This window comes from Pelobates fuscus, chromosome 5 (assembly GCF_036172605.1).
Source record: "Pelobates fuscus isolate aPelFus1 chromosome 5, aPelFus1.pri, whole genome shotgun sequence".
Lineage (NCBI taxonomy): Eukaryota > Metazoa > Chordata > Amphibia > Anura > Pelobatidae > Pelobates > Pelobates fuscus.
The window spans coordinates 238,596,757-238,616,860 of record NC_086321.1 but is presented as its reverse complement, the minus strand read 5'-3'; the positions used below and the strand labels follow the sequence as shown (position 1 = coordinate 238,616,860).

At 40.1% G+C, this 20,104-nt stretch overlaps 1 protein-coding gene across 7 annotated transcripts in view; it reads left to right on the top strand.

The window, feature by feature from the left end:
* The window catches only part of NFIB (nuclear factor I B), a 414,175-nt gene that overhangs the window by 292,688 nt on the left and 101,383 nt on the right, over nucleotides 1–20,104 (top strand). For all 7 annotated transcript variants that reach the window (XM_063455150.1, XM_063455155.1, XM_063455153.1 and 4 more), the window contains exon 3: nucleotides 12,466–12,519. In XM_063455150.1, coding sequence (XP_063311220.1) covers nucleotides 12,466–12,519 — 54 coding nt within the window. The remainder of the gene's footprint in view (nucleotides 1–12,465; nucleotides 12,520–20,104) is intronic.

Here is a 20,104-nt window from a genome sequence, read left to right as displayed (position 1 = left end):
TGACATAGGAATCAGTGTTTCACAACAGCTATATAATTAACAGTTTTGGTGCAAACTTCTTTATCATTACATATAGTCCACGTATAGAAATATATATATATTTCTATACGTATTCATTATTCTATCCATTATCTCCCCTTCCTTCTATTTCTCATTGTACCTACTATTGCTTTATGGATCACTTTCTTCTCTTTCTCACTCTCTTACTTGTTGTCACAATACCTGTTCTTCGTGGCGCCGTGTGATCTCTTCTGTGTTCTGATGCACACACACTCATTCTTAGCTTCCTAGTGCCTTATTATGACATCATGCAACCCTCCCATTGGTCTCCTTTTATATTGTCAGTCTTTGTGGCCTTTTTTGATGATGTGTACACACTTGTAACATCATAGCCCTTTGTAACCAACCACAACCCAGTAAAGAGTATTTATACTTCCTGGTTATCCTCGTTTCCTTGCCATGGCATGCTTTTTGTTTACTCAAGAGTGAGTTTTTGTCTATACTTACCTGTTTTTTTGTTTGTTTTTTTTACTTTGGCTTGCTTGACTATTCTTACTCTCTGTTATCCTGACCTTGGCTTGTTTCTCATTTCCTTGTACCTCTGTTATCCTTGACCTTGGCCTGTTTACATTCATTCTGTCTCTTCTGGCAGACATTCTAATTTATATTCTAAGTGCTAGCCCAGCCACTCTAAGGACCCAGTACTCATTCATACTTTTATCTTTAAATTAGGTTTGTGTCTTATGCGGCCAAGTGACAGATTGATCTGAGCCTAACGTTCTGTTCTTACTTATCCTACCTCTCTCTATCCCTCACTCTTTCTATAAAATAAGAAAAAAATGACAGTTACGGAATGTTCTGATATTATATTTATCAACACAATGTTTCCACTGACCACATTAATAAGAGTGACCCCAAGACCATCTGCAAAAATGAATGATATACATTAGGTTGCCTGGAAAAGCCTTTTCTGGTTTCAATCTAATTGCTCCCATGGTAACAGATAAACACCAGCAATACACAATAAAATACTATTTTGTGACTGCCACAGAGAATAACATAGAAACCATGTTATCTCACTTTTTGTGAGCAATATATTATTTCATCCTTAGACTCTTTGGCATTGAAGTACAACCCCAGCCCTTACTTGGGCAATTAATAGATAGTATTTTAACATCTAAATGATAAGATGGTGAAGGTTAAGCAATCATTACAGAATTCAAACACCTGACCTCTACGTGCTATGGACTGGTGCCAGCCACCACCTAACAGATTATAAACTTGAGAAGGGCAGTTGCCACTTTACAAGTACCAATCTATTGCAATTAGCAATCATTTAACTAATCTTCAGTGCTGGGCAGTTTGTACAAATCACTATATTCTTTCCCACTGCATGTCATGGAGCCATTTACTGCTGTTTATGCTACTCTGTAGATATGTAGTTCATTACCACTACATGAACATTTGATCACCTTGTAATTAAAGTTGGACCCAAATGGTTGGAAAATATTCATCAAGACAGGAAATGGCCAATGAATGTTTTATTGATGTGACACTGCCTTCCTAAATACAATGTATTATTATCATTGGCATTTACACAGCGTCAACTTATTCCACAGCTCTTTACAATATAATAAAGGGGGACATTTAATAAATAAATGAGACAATTACAAATGTTACAGAAACAATAGGTTGATGAGGACCCTGTTCAAACAAGTTTACAAGCTAGAATTAAAATGGATTTTATTATATCGAGCATATCTGTTAAGGAATGAGTCATTGAATGAGTAATTTTAAATTGAGATTATTTTGATGAATGGTCACCAACCCAATATCATGTGCAAGGTTTGAGGGTAAGAACAAGAACTCCAGATGGACACCAAACTCCTTCAACACGTTTCTTTTATGTTTTTAATTTTATGTTCCTATTTTTTTTCTATTTTTTTTTGCTTTGTTTTGTGAAGGCTTGACTTGAATTAGCTCATAAATGACATAATATTGATAGTGATGCTTGAAGCAATATTTATTCGTTGGTAAATAAAATATATTTGATATAATTATATCACTTCATTTCTGTGATTGCTCTTTCCCCCTAGAACACCCCTGTTTCTGTTGAATTTGCATGCTTCCAAGTTTTTGTACTGGAAATCCTGACCACTGTCCCATGTAAATGGCCACGTCTGTCATTTCCGAACAAACATAAGCAGGTTGGAAGCCAAAATAGCAGTCTGCAAGAATAGCTGGCAGTTCAAACAGAAGAAAACTCTGGCCTTGGCATTAAACTTGATTGGGAATCCTGAGATCAGGGTGTTACACAGTAGTTTGTCGCTTGCCAGAAAGCTGGGCTTCCCTACTGATTCAGGTTTGGCAGTGATATGGCCCTTCACCCTGTTGCCAGTCTAGCTGCCAAGGAGACAGGACCAGCTCTGCACTTCCTGTCTTCCTCTTTGTCCTGGCTGAGGATGGAGTAGAGTGTGCCAAGAACACTTTGCCAAGAACTCCTTCCAGCAATGGTCAGCTCAGCAAGGGCCAACATTACCTGTGCCACTGGGAATCTGAATGCTGAACAATTTTTAGGCTTTTAAAGCACCAGTTCCTAATATTCAGAATCACATTAATATCAAGGTTTTCTCTGTTTTCAAAAGGTTACCTCAAACACTGTATTTATTAATTGTTAATACAGTGTCTAGAAGATCTGGATATTTTCACGTTTATTCATTTCATACTTGGTTTATGGCCTTAATATAGTTTGCATTGTGGTTACTTGTTTAGGGTCTGGAACAAATAAGAAATTGTCATACTGTCATGTAAATGTCATACTGCTTTGATATATTTGTGAGCACATCCTTCCTTCACCTATTTACACAGGGCATTGTCCAAAAATAAACAAAATTATGAATTTTAGCTAATTTATAGATTCGTGCTTTGGGCTCATGAAGTGGTCACAAAGATACACATTTAAAGCTACCTGTCATTGATAAAGTGGCACCTATTAAGGAGTTCCCTTAAGGATCCCAAAATCAGTTGCAACTCCACTTAAAGCAGCTCTCATGTAAATATACATACATGACAGGCAAGGATTCAGTCACAATGCAGGTTTCACCTTAAGGATACCATATAAGTGTATTGTACAACTTTTTCGGTAGCCAGCAGTATCTTCACATTACATACACTTGTCTGTCTTTCGAGCTGCATAGCAACCTCCTCCCCCGCCCCGCCGATGCTCAACTCCGGTCAACGGTAATTTAGTGATAACATAAACACTCAACAAATGCTAAACTGATCCGGCCGATGGGCATATCTCACAATGTGTTTAGATTTAGTATGTGTTCTTCTTTTTGGTGGATCTCAGTACATGGGTACCTCCATTTTGTTTTCCTCAATCCATGATGTCTGCCGTTTTCCTTCTGTGGTATTCTATTGACTAATGGATTATGATTAAATCTGTTTAGCAACTGAAATGGAACTTTGCTTAAAGGACAACGGTCAACTCAAAACTATTTTTGATATAATAGATAAATAGATTCTGTGTTAAATGAAGTACAGTATATGTAAAAAATGAGAAAAAAAATGATTCCTACCTTTAGTATATGACAGAATCCTTCAGCTATATGCTTGTATTTCACAGATAGTCTCTATGGTCTTCCCAGCTTCACTCACTGCACAGGGTAGTGACGTCACCAGACCAACTAACACAGACAAATTGTCCAATTCAAACACTGTCTGGCCCAAGGTGTATGTGTATGGCTGAAGGACCCTGTCATATACCAAAGGCAGGGATGACTTTTAAAAAAATATTTACTTTCAATACTGATAAATAATTATTATATTAAAAATAGGTTGACATTTGTCTTTTAAGCTCTGTCCATTACCCAAATATTGCCAAAGATCATGCTCCTCTTTGAGAAAAAGTAGTTCCTATAACTAAAAAACTAAGGTAACAAAATAAAAGCATAGAAAACAAGTGGGACTGAAAATTATTAATTTAAAAACAAAACCTGCAAAGTGTCAGAGCCGCTTTAAGATTACAGAAGGGACAGGGATCTAGCCAATTATTCCAATTTGGTGGGTCTCCGGATAGTCCAGAATTTCACTGAGCTTGAATTTAGTTAAAACTTGCTGAATAGTGGTGAGTTCAGTGCTTGATTGTTTTTATTGATGCGTAAAATCCAGTTTGCCATATATCAGTGTCCTGCCGCGGTTTGCATTCTTTTCGATGGGGTGTAATAAATAACCCTCTCAGCAGCCACTTAATATAGAGTGTTGCTGAATCAACTTGTCTACTCTGCTTCCTAAATTTTCAGATTGGAAAAATGTACCTCTGCTACATGTGGCCTTTGAGGTTAGAAATATTTGGCATGTGGTGTGCATTTCTTGTATCTTTTTTCTTAGGATTAACATGGTGTTAGTTCCCAAAATAGCATTATCCAGAGTAAGTGTTTGAGTGCCAGGCTTTCGCTGTACTGACATTAGGCACACAGTAACATACACACTCAGAACTAGTAGGTTGCCTGTTTTCGTCAAAGGCAAAGAGTCAAATTCATTTTATTTCTGTAGCATTAAAAATTACTAACTTGCTAAAGGGACACTATAGTTATCAGAACCATTAAAGTTTAATGCGACTAGAGGTGCTTCCTATCTCTGCAGCACTGGCGTTACGTGACTCCACTCTCTACGTGGAGATGATGAACATTACTCATAGACAGTGCCGGCGCGTCCATAAGGTGGTATTTGCGTCCGCTTTATGGCACACCGGCCCGGGCGGGGGGGGGGGGGGGGGGGGGGCTAAATTAAAGTGACCGGCAGGAGGGAAGCGCACAGCTGTCGCTCAGTGTATTGTGGCCGAGCGGAACAAGGTACAGGAGTACTGTTTTTCAGTTATCGGCCCGACTGACAGGAAGTGCTCACTGAGAGAGCACTTTCTATCAGTCCGATCGGGTACAGAAAACTGAAGCTCCTGTATCACGGTCCGCTCCGCCCGGCCACGCTACAAGATAGGTAGGAGGCATGCAAGGGAGGCAGTGGAGCGGATCACTAAGGGGGTAAAGGGGATGGGAAAAGAGGAGCACTAAGGGGATGACGACAGTAAGAGACAGGGGAGGGAAAGGAAAAGGAACACTAAGGGAGGGAAAGGGAGAGAAACACTAAGGGACACGGGAGGGAAACCAGTAAAAGAGAGGGAAGGGAGGGGAAAGGAATACTATGAGGAGGGGGGAGGAACACTAAGGGGAATGGGGGGGGCCACTAAGAGACAGGGAAGGGAGGAGAGAGGAACACAAAGGGACATGAAGGGGAGGGGAGAGGAACACTAAGAGACAGGGAAGAGAGGGGAGAGGACCACTAATGGACGAGGAGGGGAGAGGAACACTAAGGGACAGGGAAGAGAGGGGAGAGGACCACTAATGGACAAGGAGGGGAGAGGAACACTAAGGGACAGGGAGGGAAGAGGAACACTAAGGGACAGGGAAGAGGACCACTAAGGGAAGGGAGTGAGAGGAAAACTAAGGAACAAGGATGGAGGAGAGGAGTGCGGAAATCATTTCCGCCTGTGTACCCAAAAATCCTTGCACCGGCCCTGCTCATAGAGATGTTGATTGGAGCAGTGTGGCATTTTGCTGCACATGCACAATAGCCTTCTAATGCTTTCCTATGGAAATACATTGGATTGGCTGAGATCTCAGCCATTTTGGGGCGTGATCATCGTGGCGAGGGAGAAAAAGTGAAGGAGGGGAGCCAGTGACCTAAATAGTTAGCTTTGTATTCCTGACTCTATAGTGTTCCTTTGATTGCCAGAGGGATTAGCAATGCTTTCAAATGGTTAAATCATAATGATTTACTATGGAAGATTGTGGAGTATTATTGTAAGTAGTTACGTTTTTAAACTGTTTGACTTATCTGGCATCTGCCGGGCACTGCACTCAGACTCCACTACTAAATGTATAGAGCTGAATTCTCCTAAACAGTGGTGTCCGCTAACACTCCTGAACTAAACCCCATGCTGGGCTTAGCTCATTGGCTCAGAGCATCACATGATCAATCTCAGCCAATGAAGTCTAGGGTGAGCCGTAGTAGTGGCTCAGGTTATTTAAACTGAGGCATAACTGGAAAAATTCCCCAACTCAGACATAGTCAACATTTGTGCCACATTTTTGCCATTCAAATTTAGTTTGCAAAAATAACCTTGTCAGTCTAGCCCAGGGGTAGGCAACCTTCGGCTCTACAGATGTTGTGGACTACATCTCCCTTGATGCTTTGCCAGCAATATGGCTGTAAAAGCATTATGGGAGATGTAGTCCAAAACATCTGTAGAGCCGAAGGTTGCCTACCCCTGGTCTAGCCGAATGTAAGTGCAACAATCCTAAGGGTACACAATATGATCAAACATTACCTGTCATTTGTCACATTAGGCAGCATTAAACATATATGTATTAGTGAAAGAGCTAACCCAAATTATGATAGGTACAGATCATTTTAAATAATTATCTAGTGGGTAAAGTGCACAGCACATCTGAACCATCTGCAGCATTTCATTGCTTAGAAATATCTACATAACATCTGCATTTATCAAATAAAAAAGTAATGTTCCTCCTTGGCTTATTTAACAATATCTGACACTCATGACATTAATAAAAATGTATTTGGAAAAAAAAAAGGTATGTTCCCATTCAAAGGAATGTAGGATTGTCTGTAGATTAAGGTCTGATTACCGTATATACTCGAGTATAAGCCGAGTTTTTCAGCCCATTTTTTGGGCTGAAAAACCCCAACTCGGCTTATACTCGAGTCAGAGTCTGTATTATGGCAATTTGCATTGCCATAATACAGACTGGGGGGAGAGGGGGGCTGTCAGAGCTGTACTTACCTTTCCTGCAGCTCCTGTCAGCTCTCTCCTCCTCCGCGCCGTCCGTTCAGCACCTCGGTCAGCTCCCAGTGTAAGTCTCGCGAGAGCCGCGGCTCTCGCGAGACTTACACTGTGAGCTGACAGAAGAGCAGAACGGACGGCGCAGAGGAGGAGAGAGCTGACAGGAGCTGCAGGAAAGGTAAGTACAGCTCTGACAGCCCCCCTCTCCCCCCCACTGAACTGCCACTGGACCACCAGGAAAGGAGAGCCCCCCTCCCTGCCATATATCAAGCAGGGAGGGGGGACGAAAAAAAAAAATATAAATAAAATAAGAAATAAAATAATAAAAAAAAAATTAATAATAAAAAAAAGGGGTATAAGGACCACTATGGGAGGGGGGGGGGGGTATAAGGACCACTATGGGAGGGAGGGGGTGGGTTAAGGACCACTATGGGAGGGAGGGGGGTATAAGGACCGCTATGGGAGGGAGGGGGGGGTATAAGGACCACTATGGGAGGGAGGGGGGGGGGTAAGGACCACTATGGGAGGGAGGGGGGGTATAAGGACCACTATGGGAGGGAGGGGGGTATAAGGACCACTATGGGAGGGAGGGGGGTATAAGGACCACTATGGGAGGGAGGGGGGGTATAAGGACCACTATGGGAGGGAGGGGGGTATAAGGACCACTATGGGAGGGAGGGGGGGATAAGGACCACTATGGGAGGGAGGGGGTATAAGGACCACTATGGGAGGGAGGGGGGATAAGGACCAATGGGAGGGAGGGGGGGGGGGATAAGGACCACTATTGGAGGGAGGGGGGTATAAGGACCACTATGGGAGGGAGGGGGGGTATAAGGACCACTATGGGAGGGGGTGGGATAAGGACCACTATGGGAGGGAGGGGGGGTATAAGGACCATTATGGGAGGGAGGGGGGGGGTATATGGACCACTATGGGAGGGATGGGGGGGATAAGGAACACTATGGGAGGGAGAAGGGGGATAAGGACCACTATGAGAGGGAGGGGGTGGGATAAGGACCACTATGGGAGGGGAGGGGGAAGTAAGGACCACTAGGGGAGGGGAGGGTAAGGACCACTAGGGGAGGGGTGAGTCAGGACCACTGGGGGGGGGGAGTGAAGGAACACGGGGGTGGGGAGGTAAGGACCACTGAGGGAGGAGGAGGGGAAGTCAGGACATATGGGGGGGGGAGGGGGCGGCAAAAAATTTTTTGCCTACGGCGGCAAATATCCTTGCACCGGCCCTGCACACACTGCATTCATGCACACACACACTGCATTCATGCACACACACACTGCATTCATGCACACACACACTGCACTCATACACACACTGCATTCATACACACACGCTGCACTCATACACACACACATACGCACACACTGCATTCATTATACACACACTGTAAATAAATATTCAATTAATATATTTTTTTTAGGATCTAATTTTATTTAGAAATTTACCAGTAGCTGCTGCATTTCCCACCCTAGTCTTATACTCGAGTCAATAAGTTTTCCCAGTTTTTTGGGATAAAATTAGGGGCCTCGGCTTATATTCGGGTCGGCTTATACTCGAGTATATACGGTACTTCATAATATCTTTTTCAATCTCAACTGTGTGTTCTCTATATAAACGGAGTATTGTTATCACGTTTAGCAACACAATTACCCAAATCTAAATGAATGTGCTTGTGACATTGGCAGTTAATGCTGACCACTGGAGAATTGGAGATTTGTCACTGAGCAGTGACCACAACTATTTTAAGCAAGTAACATCAAACTGCAACTGAAACCTGTGTTTGGGATTGCAGTATTTTTAAGATGAGACACCTTAATCCCTAAATGACACAGACAGCCTGACCTCGCTCGCAGGGCCCTAAACTGCTATTCTAAACCATAAACCACAGATGATATATGTATGCTAAAGTGTTTATGCTCATTTAAATGGGGTCAGTGGCAGTTCTGTTAAAGATGTTAATAGAAAATAGATGTGTGGTAGAAAACTGTATGACTAAAAATAAAAGAATAGAGAAAGATTGGGCCTATGACGTGTGAGATCCGCAAATCAAATGTTTCAAATAAAGAATAATGACACTGAATTAAAATATGTTTGAAAATTCAAGGTATTGAGGAGAAAGTTTATTTTATGGTTGTCGGTATCACTTTACTAGACACGTAATTGTGGCCAGTGTTTTACATTGTGCAGGAAAAGGAAAAGCATCTATGTATCAAAATCACTACATTAAAATTAAGTGTTTTTGGTGCAGAGAAACGCATCTGTCAAATAAAGAAGCTGATCTCACTTCCGGGTGCCAGGTTGTCCCCCCAGTATTGTCTTTCTAGGGCTGAGAAAATAATACCATGGAGTATAGCAATAACAACATCACCACATACACTTTGATATAAGTATATACATACATAGAGATGGCTTTGCATACAACTTGTATAAGTTGTGATGATATTGTCACTTGATATTTCTACTACTAACAGCCTTTCTGAACATTCTAGGATATAAATATTTTTGCCAACCCTGTTGTCTTGGTAATCTGTGTTTGAGTTAGTAGAATCGCAGGCTTTAGTAAATACACCCCATTATGTTATCTCAGAGCCATCATAGCTGTCACAAATTCGTTTTTGTTTTGCTGAGCCCATATTGAACTTGTGTGGCACCATCCCTCAGGCTCCCGATAATGAATTCAGTGAAAGTATTCTGTGGAATATAATTTGGTAATAACTGTTGTGTCTGTCATTATAAACTGCTGAGTATCACTTTCCAGAAGAGTAGCAGAACAAGTTTAAGGCTAATGTGCAGACACCCAATCCCAAGGGATGCTTTCCTTTTGCGGAACTGCAAATGTTATTGTAAACTCTGCAGTATGTGATGTATCTGATGTATAGGCTTTTGAAAGAAAGGCTTTATTTTTAATCCATAATACAGTATTGTGGAAAAATAAGGAGCCTTTCCTACACATACAGCTAAATGTGAAAAGACAACAATATAATTACACAAATCCCTGCCTCTATTTTTACAAAACGACTTGAGCAAATAATAAATGCTAACAAAATTGCTGTCAAAATAGTACAATCTGTCTTTTCATAATAACAATAGTCCATTGAAAATGAAAAAAAAAAAATTAATGTCACCATAACTTAAACAGAGCTAGTAAGTTGTGTTATAATTGTGTAAAATACATAAGCTCTACTTTCTTGGGATATTATTTTTTGTGAACACATGTAACCCAGGCACACATATACACACACACACACACACACACCAATGTACTGGCCGCATAGAACTGGCATGTTTTAGAATGTTGTAACAGAACCAGAAACTAAAAATAAAGAAGACATCATGTATAATAGTTGATAGTGGTTGAGAATGCTTCTTGTTGACAACTGTTAGCGAGTCATGGAAGGATTTATGAAAGCATGTGACATACGATAGAATCTGTCTAAACAGGGATTTTTTTTTAAAATTTGATACCCTCAAATGACTGTGATTTGGGCATCCTATTATCACATATATAGTATAATGAGCTGCCAGCCACGTTGCATTGTGGTAGGGGTGTTAGTAATGAAATGGTTAATCAGACATTGGCACCATCACCCTCCATTAATCTGCCACAAGGAAATCCGACTGCATTCCTCTTTTTGTGCCACCCAGACATCTGGAGAGTGCCTTTATTCCCTGGGAAAATAGTAGGCAGTGCCAAATCATATGCCCACAGTCTCTCTCAGGCTACACGTTTTTATCCTTCTGGGCACTTTTATACCGCAGCTGTTAAATCCAGCAATGAATGGCTGCCTAAGAGAGGCAGATGGTTTCCTCCCCCTGTGCCCTTCCCACAGCACGTACGCGGACACACATGCAGGCTCACTTCCACAGCTGACAGCTCTGCCATTCAAGAAACTGGCAGGTGGGGATGCCCAGTCCACAATGCAGCTTAGACTACATATTCAAGCCACAGATTAAGTATGGGCATCCTTTCCTAACCTCTGCTGAACAGTTTGAGGAAATAAATCAGCAAATAGCACAATAATTTTAGGAAAAGTGGTGTGGAGGAGACATGGTGGAAAAGAGATGCTTTAATTGACCATTTAATTATTACTTTCTAATAGTTTTAAAATTAATGTGTTTTTTATCTCTCACTTAGAGATCCCGTAACTATTTTTTCATGATTTATTGTATAACTAATAATCCAATTGTTGGCTCATATTTCCAATGTGGTATTTTGTTTGCTGCATGAAGAAGGGCTATTGCTTCACTTACTCCAAGTTAAACTCTACAGAGGGAATAGTCAACCGACCCATTGTGTAAGATGTTCGAGTCAGTGTGACTGCTAAATACAGTACAATTGTTGAGATATTTCTATCACGTGAACCACAGTACTGGACCAGATGCCTGAACAGAATATGGATTTTAATGCAGTGATCGTGGCATTGTTAAAAGGACACTACAGGCATTCAGACCACTTTAGCTTTTTGAGGGGATCTAGGTGCACAGTCCCTGTCCCCCTTCGTCCTCCAATGTAAAACATTGCAGTTTTTGAGAAACTGCAAGCTACATTGCAGGACTAAGACTGCCTCTAGTGGCTGTTAATTAAATAGCCACTAGAGGCACTTCCTGCTTGCTAGAAGACTTTTGGTCGTCTAACTGACGCTGGACGTCCTCACACTCTGCATGAGGACATCCAGAGTCAGTTAAATCCTGCCAGAAAGCATTGTGACAATGCTTTCCTATGGGGAGGACCGAATGTGCTCGTGGCGCATGCACATTAGCCCCCACCCCCTTTGGGTGCAGTCGGAGGAGGAGGCAGAGCAGTCGCCCCATCTGGAGGGAGATTGATGCTGGAAGCTGGTGAGTACCATATGTTTTTTTTTTTTTAACCCTTATAGTGCCTATGGGTGGCTGGGGGCAGAGGCAATTAAAATGTAAGGAATACAGCTTTGTATTCCTTACACTGTAGTATCCCTTTAGTAATAATTTTTGAATCTATGCTTTGTAACTATGTTATCGATAACAAAAGCCCTTTACAAAAGCAAAGTTTGCGAATTAGCAAATTTAAACTTAATTGCAACATTGATGCTAGCTTAGTTGTAGCATGTTTCCAGAGCAGCTGTTTCAAATGTGTATAAACACACATACACAATTCCATGTAAACCTGATGCTTCTTTGTTATATTCAACAATTCCAGCAGAATATTTATTATGTTCTGTAACCTGTTTCTAGCCAGTGCTATTCTAAACCCTAAAAAAGGGCAAATGGAATGCCATCATTTAAAGGCGTATTGGGTCTCTCACTACTTCTATTCCATTCTCTCGCTGTTTTTTTTTTATTGGGGGAGGTGGGGGGGATTCAATTAGAGGTTTATATTGTGCCATGTGAAAGAGTAATTAATGTGAAAGTCTAATTATGCAAAGCTTCTTATACAATGTAATCAACTCATCTGTACCTAGAAATCTATTCCACGCATTTGTCTTCGAAACAAGGGAAATAGAGTCTGTTTGTCTACTTTGAACAGTTCATCAACATTCTGAGAAACTTTTAAGCTGTGTAAAAGAAAAAAAAAATACTTACCTTTATATATTTTTTTATTTCTTTACAGATCCTGGACAATCAGGAAGTCCAAGCCACAATGATCCTGCCAAGAATCCACCAGGTAAATATAACCTCAGGGACATTTACATTCTAACAATGAAAGAGAACAAAGGTGCTACTGTGATAGCTTGAAAGTGTATAATTGGTCAGCAATCTGCTTTGCATAGGCAATGGGTATAATCAGAACAAGCAGTGATTATGTTACCTCTTTTATTGTAGCAAATGCTTTAACTGCAACTTCATTAAGATTCAGTTAATCTTAGGGAGTGTTCTTCCAATTTGGAAAAGGTTGGGAAGCATAAAGCAAGTGTGAAAGGCGAAGGGTATGTGCGGTGTCATTCTCTTCTATGCTACATACAGACTATTATACATTATTGTAGTTTCCCTCATCCCATACAGCAATGGCATTGTATCAATCTTGTAACTTTGAGTCGGGATCTAAATATGGACACATGGTAGTGTGCAAAACAAGAAGATTGACATATCACTAGCACTTGTGCACAAAAAATCAGTTTGGCTTTTGTTGCACACAGATTGCCTCCTAATGAGAAGCTGTACCCTTTGAGTTGGTGACAGTGTTTTTACTTCACTCATGTAAACGCTGTTGAAGCATTCACTGGGGGAAAGATGTGCAGAGTAGGCACACAAGTACATATTTATATCCACTACAATGCTGAGTGATCATAGCTGCCATGTTTTCAACATTCCACATGAGCAATGGGCCCGTTTCTCATGATGCTGTGCACCATTTATACTCATAATTATTTGCATCGAATGCCACGGTTTGTTAGGATAGCTTAAAATTTGGTACAAATGCAATTTGTGAAATAAAAAATAGTGAATAACTGATCTCGGGTATTACTGCTGTGAAATAGTGACGCGACTCCTACATGTTCCTGTCTCGCTCTTAAGTTATGTTAATGTTTCTCGAACCCTTTAACAAAGGGTTAAGGAATTTAAGATAAAAAGAAGAAGAATATAACTCACAGCAAATGGTATCCTTCTTGTCAAACAGTGTTTAATGTCATTATGACAATCTGGCCCCTAATCATCATCTTTGCTCAGAAGTGCTACCTTTCCATGAATAGGGTAGTGTGCTATATTTTTGAATTTAGACAATCCTTTTTTTACATTAAAAACACAATCCAAATGATTTTAGTAAGAAGATGCTCATAGTTTGTAATCCTGTCTGGTGGTACTTGTAATGCTACTAATGCATCCCAGTAAGCACCCGTCATTGAAAATGTGTGTTTTTTTTATAATTTTTTTTTACTTTACAAAATGTTGTTTCCATGGTTTCAACATGAAATATAATCAGAGCAGTGCTTTTTGATTCAGCAGGTGGAGAGTGTTTAATAGTTCACACCTGTTTCTGCTTTCTTACAAACTACAAAAAGAAAAGTAACAGCACACATAGGCTCTATCCCAAATTACAGACTTTATTGAAGTTGGATAGGCAACGTTTCATTTCAAACAAGAGCCTTTCTCAAGCGCCAATACCTCCATATGTGCATATATATCTTTATAGAGTCACCTAATCAGTCTAATAATTAGTTACAACATAATTACAAACAGTATAGTTAACCCCTTAAGGACAGATGACGGATATATTCCGTCATGATTCCCTTTTATTCCAGAAGTTGTGTCCTTAAGGGGTTAAAGGACCACTATAGTGTCAGGAAAACAAACTTGTTTACCTGGCACTATGTAGTCCTTAGGGCCCCCCCCCCCCCCACCACCACCTTCATTGCCCCCCTCCCGCTGGGCTGAAGGGGTTAAAACCCCTTCAGCAACTTACCTTTCTCCAGCGCCGGTCTCCCTCTGCGCTTTTGCACTCTCCTCCTCCTGCCGATGTCAGTGCCGAATGCTCATGCGCAGCAAGAGCCGGGCTCATATTCAAACCGCCCATTGGAAAGCATTACTCAATGCTTTCCTATGGACGTCAGCGTCTTCTCACTGTGATTTTCACAGTGAGAATTGCGGAAGCCCCTCTAGTGGCTGTCAGTGAGACAGTCACTAGAGGCTGGATTAACCCTCAGTGAAACATAGCGGTTTCTCTGAAACTACTATGTTTACAGTTGCAGGGTTAAAACTAGAGGGACCTGGCACCCAGACCACTTCATTGAGCTGAAGTGGTCTGAGTGCCTATAATGCCTATAGCAATAAATTCATTAGCATAATAAGTACTTACACAAGAAAAAAAGTAAAAAGGAGGATGCCATTGGTGTGAGGTAGCTGACATGAGCGGAAGTATGAAACCGGAAGTGACGAAAAATCGTCATAATTAATACAAAATAAAAAAGTAATAAGCGACCAAATGCAAGATCCAGGGCTTCATGGAAGCCTCAGAAACCAATGTGCATCGCCCACAATTCCTAAAATAGTTAAAAAATCAAGTAAATGGAGAATACTAATGTGCACCGAACCGGGTTGCCATGGAGATGAGAGGTCACATGACGCATCACCATAGCAACGCGGTTAAACTGAATGGAATGAATAACACTCATAGAGTTTGGGGAATATCGCCTAAACCTCACTTAATCTCCAAGGCAGAAATGTAATTTTAGTAAACAATGATCATATAATTAATTGGGAGATAAATTACCATATAAAAAGTTATAATAATGAGTAAGTTCATAAAAAGTGCAAGATAAAGTACTTGTAAAAAGAATGCATGTACAAAAATGCATATAAAAATAATGTTACACTAGAAGTGCAAAATATGAATACAAATCCAAGTGCAGAAAACCAAAAGTGCTTACTGTGCCTATATGGCACATTGGTACAAATGGTAAAGTGCAAATAGTAAAGTGCACAAAACATTCTTGGGGGAATACCTCCTAAAGTGTTATAGTGCCGTTACAAATGTATATTGGCACATAAGGTATATATATTATTTATTCAGGTGTAATATACATTAAAGTGCAAATCACAATAATACATTTGTACGTATAAATAAAATGTAATAAATTAAATAAATAATACAATGTCTCTTAAAAATGTGTCCTCCTAATACCCATGTAATTACCAAGTGAAAAAACTGTGTTTGGAACCAGCACCGCCAAACTGATGATAAAAACCTAAAAAGAAAAAAGAAATAATTTGGAAAAAAAATTAAAAAGCTTTTTGAAAAAGAGTAATCCGATTCAAAAAGTATTTCATATTAACAACAAAATATCATACTCCAAATTAAGACCTCTCGGTTTCAGGGAATCTACATTGACCACATTGGAATTTGAGCAACTGCTTTCTTACAAAAGATAAAACATATAAATCAAGAATTATTGTGTACACATAAATACACAGGGCACTATATTTAGCAATCATGATATTAGACAAAAATATTAAATGCATGCATGTATACATTGATAAGGAAAAGCTTATTGAAGTTAATCAATATTAGATACAGGACTCAGTGGAAATGTTTACAATATATAAATTGTCAATTATAATGCAATAAGAAAAAATTCAAATAAAATTCAAATAAAAAGTTAAAATCAGAAGTATAAATAACAAATGAAAATAAAATGGTGCATAAAATTAACTATTTATCTGAGTTTGATGTTGACAGCTAATCAGGTTAAGACCTTCAATGGCATCAAGTAGATGAAGTCCACAAGTGGCTGTTCTTTTAATCTCACATAGGTGGATGTGCCATTGTGAATATAACTCAAACAAAAGGGTATCCCACAAAGGGTTAAAACATAAATTCGTAGAAAATGTAGTGCTACAGACAGAGTACTATTGAAAATTTATTAGTACAAAACACTGTCACAAAAGTACACAAAAAATACTTAAAAAGACTACAAATATTGTAGTCTTAATAATAAACAAAATATAAAAGTTCCATAAGAGAGAATAGCGAGAAAAGAATTAGCATCAATACCAGGTAGGACAGACTTGGGTCCGAAGATGTTTAAGTCACTATTATGCCGGCCGGACTGAAGTGAAAACGGACTTGCTCGTGCTGTGTTACACTGGATTCTAGCCGCGTGCGTTCCACTGCGGCTTAGGATGCGTTCCAAAGATGCTTTCTCACAGGAACCGATGTGTGGAGATGTCGCCTGGTGGTGGTTATTTTTACAAGCGATACAGTGGTTATGGTAGTCATATCCAGTCCTGTTATATAACTTTAGAGGAGTATTCTACCAATATTTGGAGTTTATCCACTATCTAGTTTTTGTCTTTATGTATACATTGATAGTCTATGGAAGTATATTTTACCTCATTGGAGTTTAACAAAAATCTGTCAGATTACCACATAGGAAAATCGTTCAAGCTCAGCTGAGCAATTTTTTTTGACTTGTCTAGTTTGGTGTTAATTTTCAAAGCCATTTTTTTCACCATCATGCAGTCTTTATTAAAACTTTAGTGACCAGACTGTTTTCTAATTTTCTTACCGTTAAGGACCAGGGCTGTTTTTACATTTCTGCTGTGTTTGTGTTTAGCTGCAATTTTCCTCTTACTCATTTACTGTACCGAAACATATTATATATATATATATATATATATATATATATATATATATATATATATATATACTGTTTTTCTCACCATTAAATGTTCTTTCTAAAGATACCATTATTTTCATCATATCAAATAATTTACTATAAATGAAATAATAAAATATGATGAAAAAAACCCACAACACCTTTTCTAACTTTGACCCCCCAAATCTGTTGCGCATCTACAAATACCGAATGTTAACATGTTCTTAGCTTTTTTTGGAAAGTTATAGGGCTATAAGTACAAGTAGGCTGTTTTAAAATATATATTTTTAAAATGTATCAATAGTGACATTGTACCTAAAGTAGACAACCCAATGTATTCAATATGGGGTATGTTCAGTTTTTTTTAGTAGCCACTTAGTCAGCAAATATATTTGTTTGTGTGTTAAAAATGCAAACAACAATTATGAACGCTAATTTAGGCCAGTGTTTGTTACTAAATGGCTACTAAAAAAGACTGAACATACCCCATTTGTCTTCTTTTGCAAATGGTGTGCCATCATGAGGGTAATTCTCATTCCGGGGCTACCATACGCTCTCAAAGGCAACATGACCAATCTGGCAAATTTCAATGAAAATCAAGCCTTATATTTGACCCTATAACTTTCAAAAACTCTATAAAACCTGTACATGGGGGCTACTTTTATACTCGGGAGACTTCGCTGAACACAAATATTAGTGTTTCAAAACAGTAAAATGTATCACAACAATGATATAATCAGTAAAAGTGCAGTTTATGTGGGAAAAATGCAAAAAATGTCACTTGCACTGACAATATATTTGCTGTGAAATGTTTTACTGTTTTGAAACACTAATATTTGTGTTCAGTGAAGTCTCCCCCGTAAATCAGTACCCCCCATGTACAGGTTTTTGCCATGGAAAGTAACAGTGTTAAATATAGTGCTAGCAAATTAAATTATTTGGACTTTCGGCCTGGGTTGTCAAGCAGGTCCCTCAAATTGCAATTAATAATATATATATATATTTAATTCCAAGTGTATTTTGACATAAATATATATATATTAATATAAAAATACAGTTAGATTCAAATTATTTATATATATATATATATATATATATATATATATATATATATATATATATATATATATATACCGTATTTATCGGCGTATAACACGCACAGGCGTATAACACGCACCTCATTTTTAGAAAGAAATTCCAGGAAATTTCCCCCCTCATCCCATAGTATTCCCCCCCCTCATCCCATAGTATTCCCCCCTCATCCCATAGTGTCCCCCCTTTCCATAGTATTCTCCCCCCTTTCCATAGTATTCCCCCCTCCTCCCATAGTATTCCCCCCCTCCTCCCATAGTATTCTCCCCCCTCCCCTCCCATAGTATTCTCCCCCCCTCCCCTCCCATAGTATTCTCCCCCCCTCCCCTCCCATAGTATTCTCCCCCCCTCCCCTCCCATAGTATATAGTATTCTCCCCCCTCCCCTCCCATAGTATTCTCCCCCCCCTCCCCTCGTATTCTCCCCCCCTCCCCTCCCATAGTATTCTCCCCCCCTCCCCTCCCATAGTATTCTCCCCTCTCCCCTCCCATAGTATTCTCCCCCCTCCCCTCCCATAGTGTACTTTCCTCCCCCTCCCCTCCCATAGTGTACTTTCCTCCTCCTCCCCTCCCATAGTGTACTTCCCCTCCTCCCCTCCCATAGTGTACTTTCCTCCCCCTCCCCTCCCATAGTGTACTTTCCTCCCCCTCCCCTCCCATAGTGTACTTTCCTCCCCCTCCCCTCCCCTCCCATAGTGTACTTTCCTCCCCCTCCCCTCCCATAGTGTACTTTCCTCCCCCTCCCCTCCCATAGTGTACTTTCCTCCCCCTCCCCTCCCCTCCCATAGTGTACTTTCCTCCCCCTCCCCTCCCATAGTGTACTTTCCTCCCCCTCCCCTCCCATAGTGTACTTTCCTCCCCCTCCCCTCCCATAGTGTACTTTCCTCCCCCTCCCCTCCCCTCCCATAGTGTACTTTCCTCCCCTCCCATAATTACTTACCTGTCCTGAAGCGTGGGCCGGCTTCACACCGTGCACCGCGGAACAGGAACTTTAATTTAAGGTTCCGGTTTCCGGCGGGACTGAAAGGAAGTGTGCACACTATTGTGCACACTTCCTTTCAGTCCCGCCGGAAACCGGAACCTTAAATTAAAGTTCCTGTACCGCGGTGCGCGCTGTGAAGCCGGCCCACGCTTCAGGACAGGTAAGTAATTATGGGATATCGGCGTATAACACGCACCCACGATTTTTCCCCTATTTTCAGGGGAAAAAAGTGCGTGTTATACGCCGATAAATACGGTATATATAATTTTTTTTATTATTTTTACATTTTTATTTATTTTTAATTATAATATTATTTTTTATAATAATATATACAATATATGTAGTTATTATATATATTACATATATACATGTGTAATTTTACTCTAAATTTATTTTTATTTTAATATATGTATATATTAATAAAAAAGAAAATACACTTAGTATGATGTTATATTTCATTTATATATACATATATATATATATATATTTATATATATATTTTATTAACATTTTTACTTTACTTTTTCACCAGCAGGGGGATTGCCTGTCATTTTAGGCAGTCCACTGCAGGCAGCACTATGGACGCCTATTACGGCCATGTGACAGCTCTTTTAGGGCGGTCACATGGCCAGCGGGGTCATTTGCAGAGGGGGCACTGTCTGGGCTGTCAGACAGTCCCCCCCAGACAGTGGGGGAACGGCGGCAATCGGGTAAGTGAATAGGAATACTGCGGACATACTAGGTACGTCCGAGGTCCTTAAGGACCATTTTTGTCGGACGTACCTAGTACGTCCGAGGTCAGGAAGGGTTTAACTCCTTAAGGACACATGACGTGTGAGACACGTCGTGATTCCCTTTTATTCCAGAAGTTTGGTCCTTAAGGGGTTAAAGGGACACTCCACTGCCCCAACCCCCAAAAAAATCAACAACAAAAATCACTGTTTAATAGATATACCACAATGAAAACATGCATGCATTTAGTCAGATGTTAATTAATTGGGGGTATCTAAAAAAATCTCTTGCAAAAGTGGCACTCCTCTTGTCTGCAGCCTTTGCAAGCCCTTCCCTTCTTGCCCATCCCAG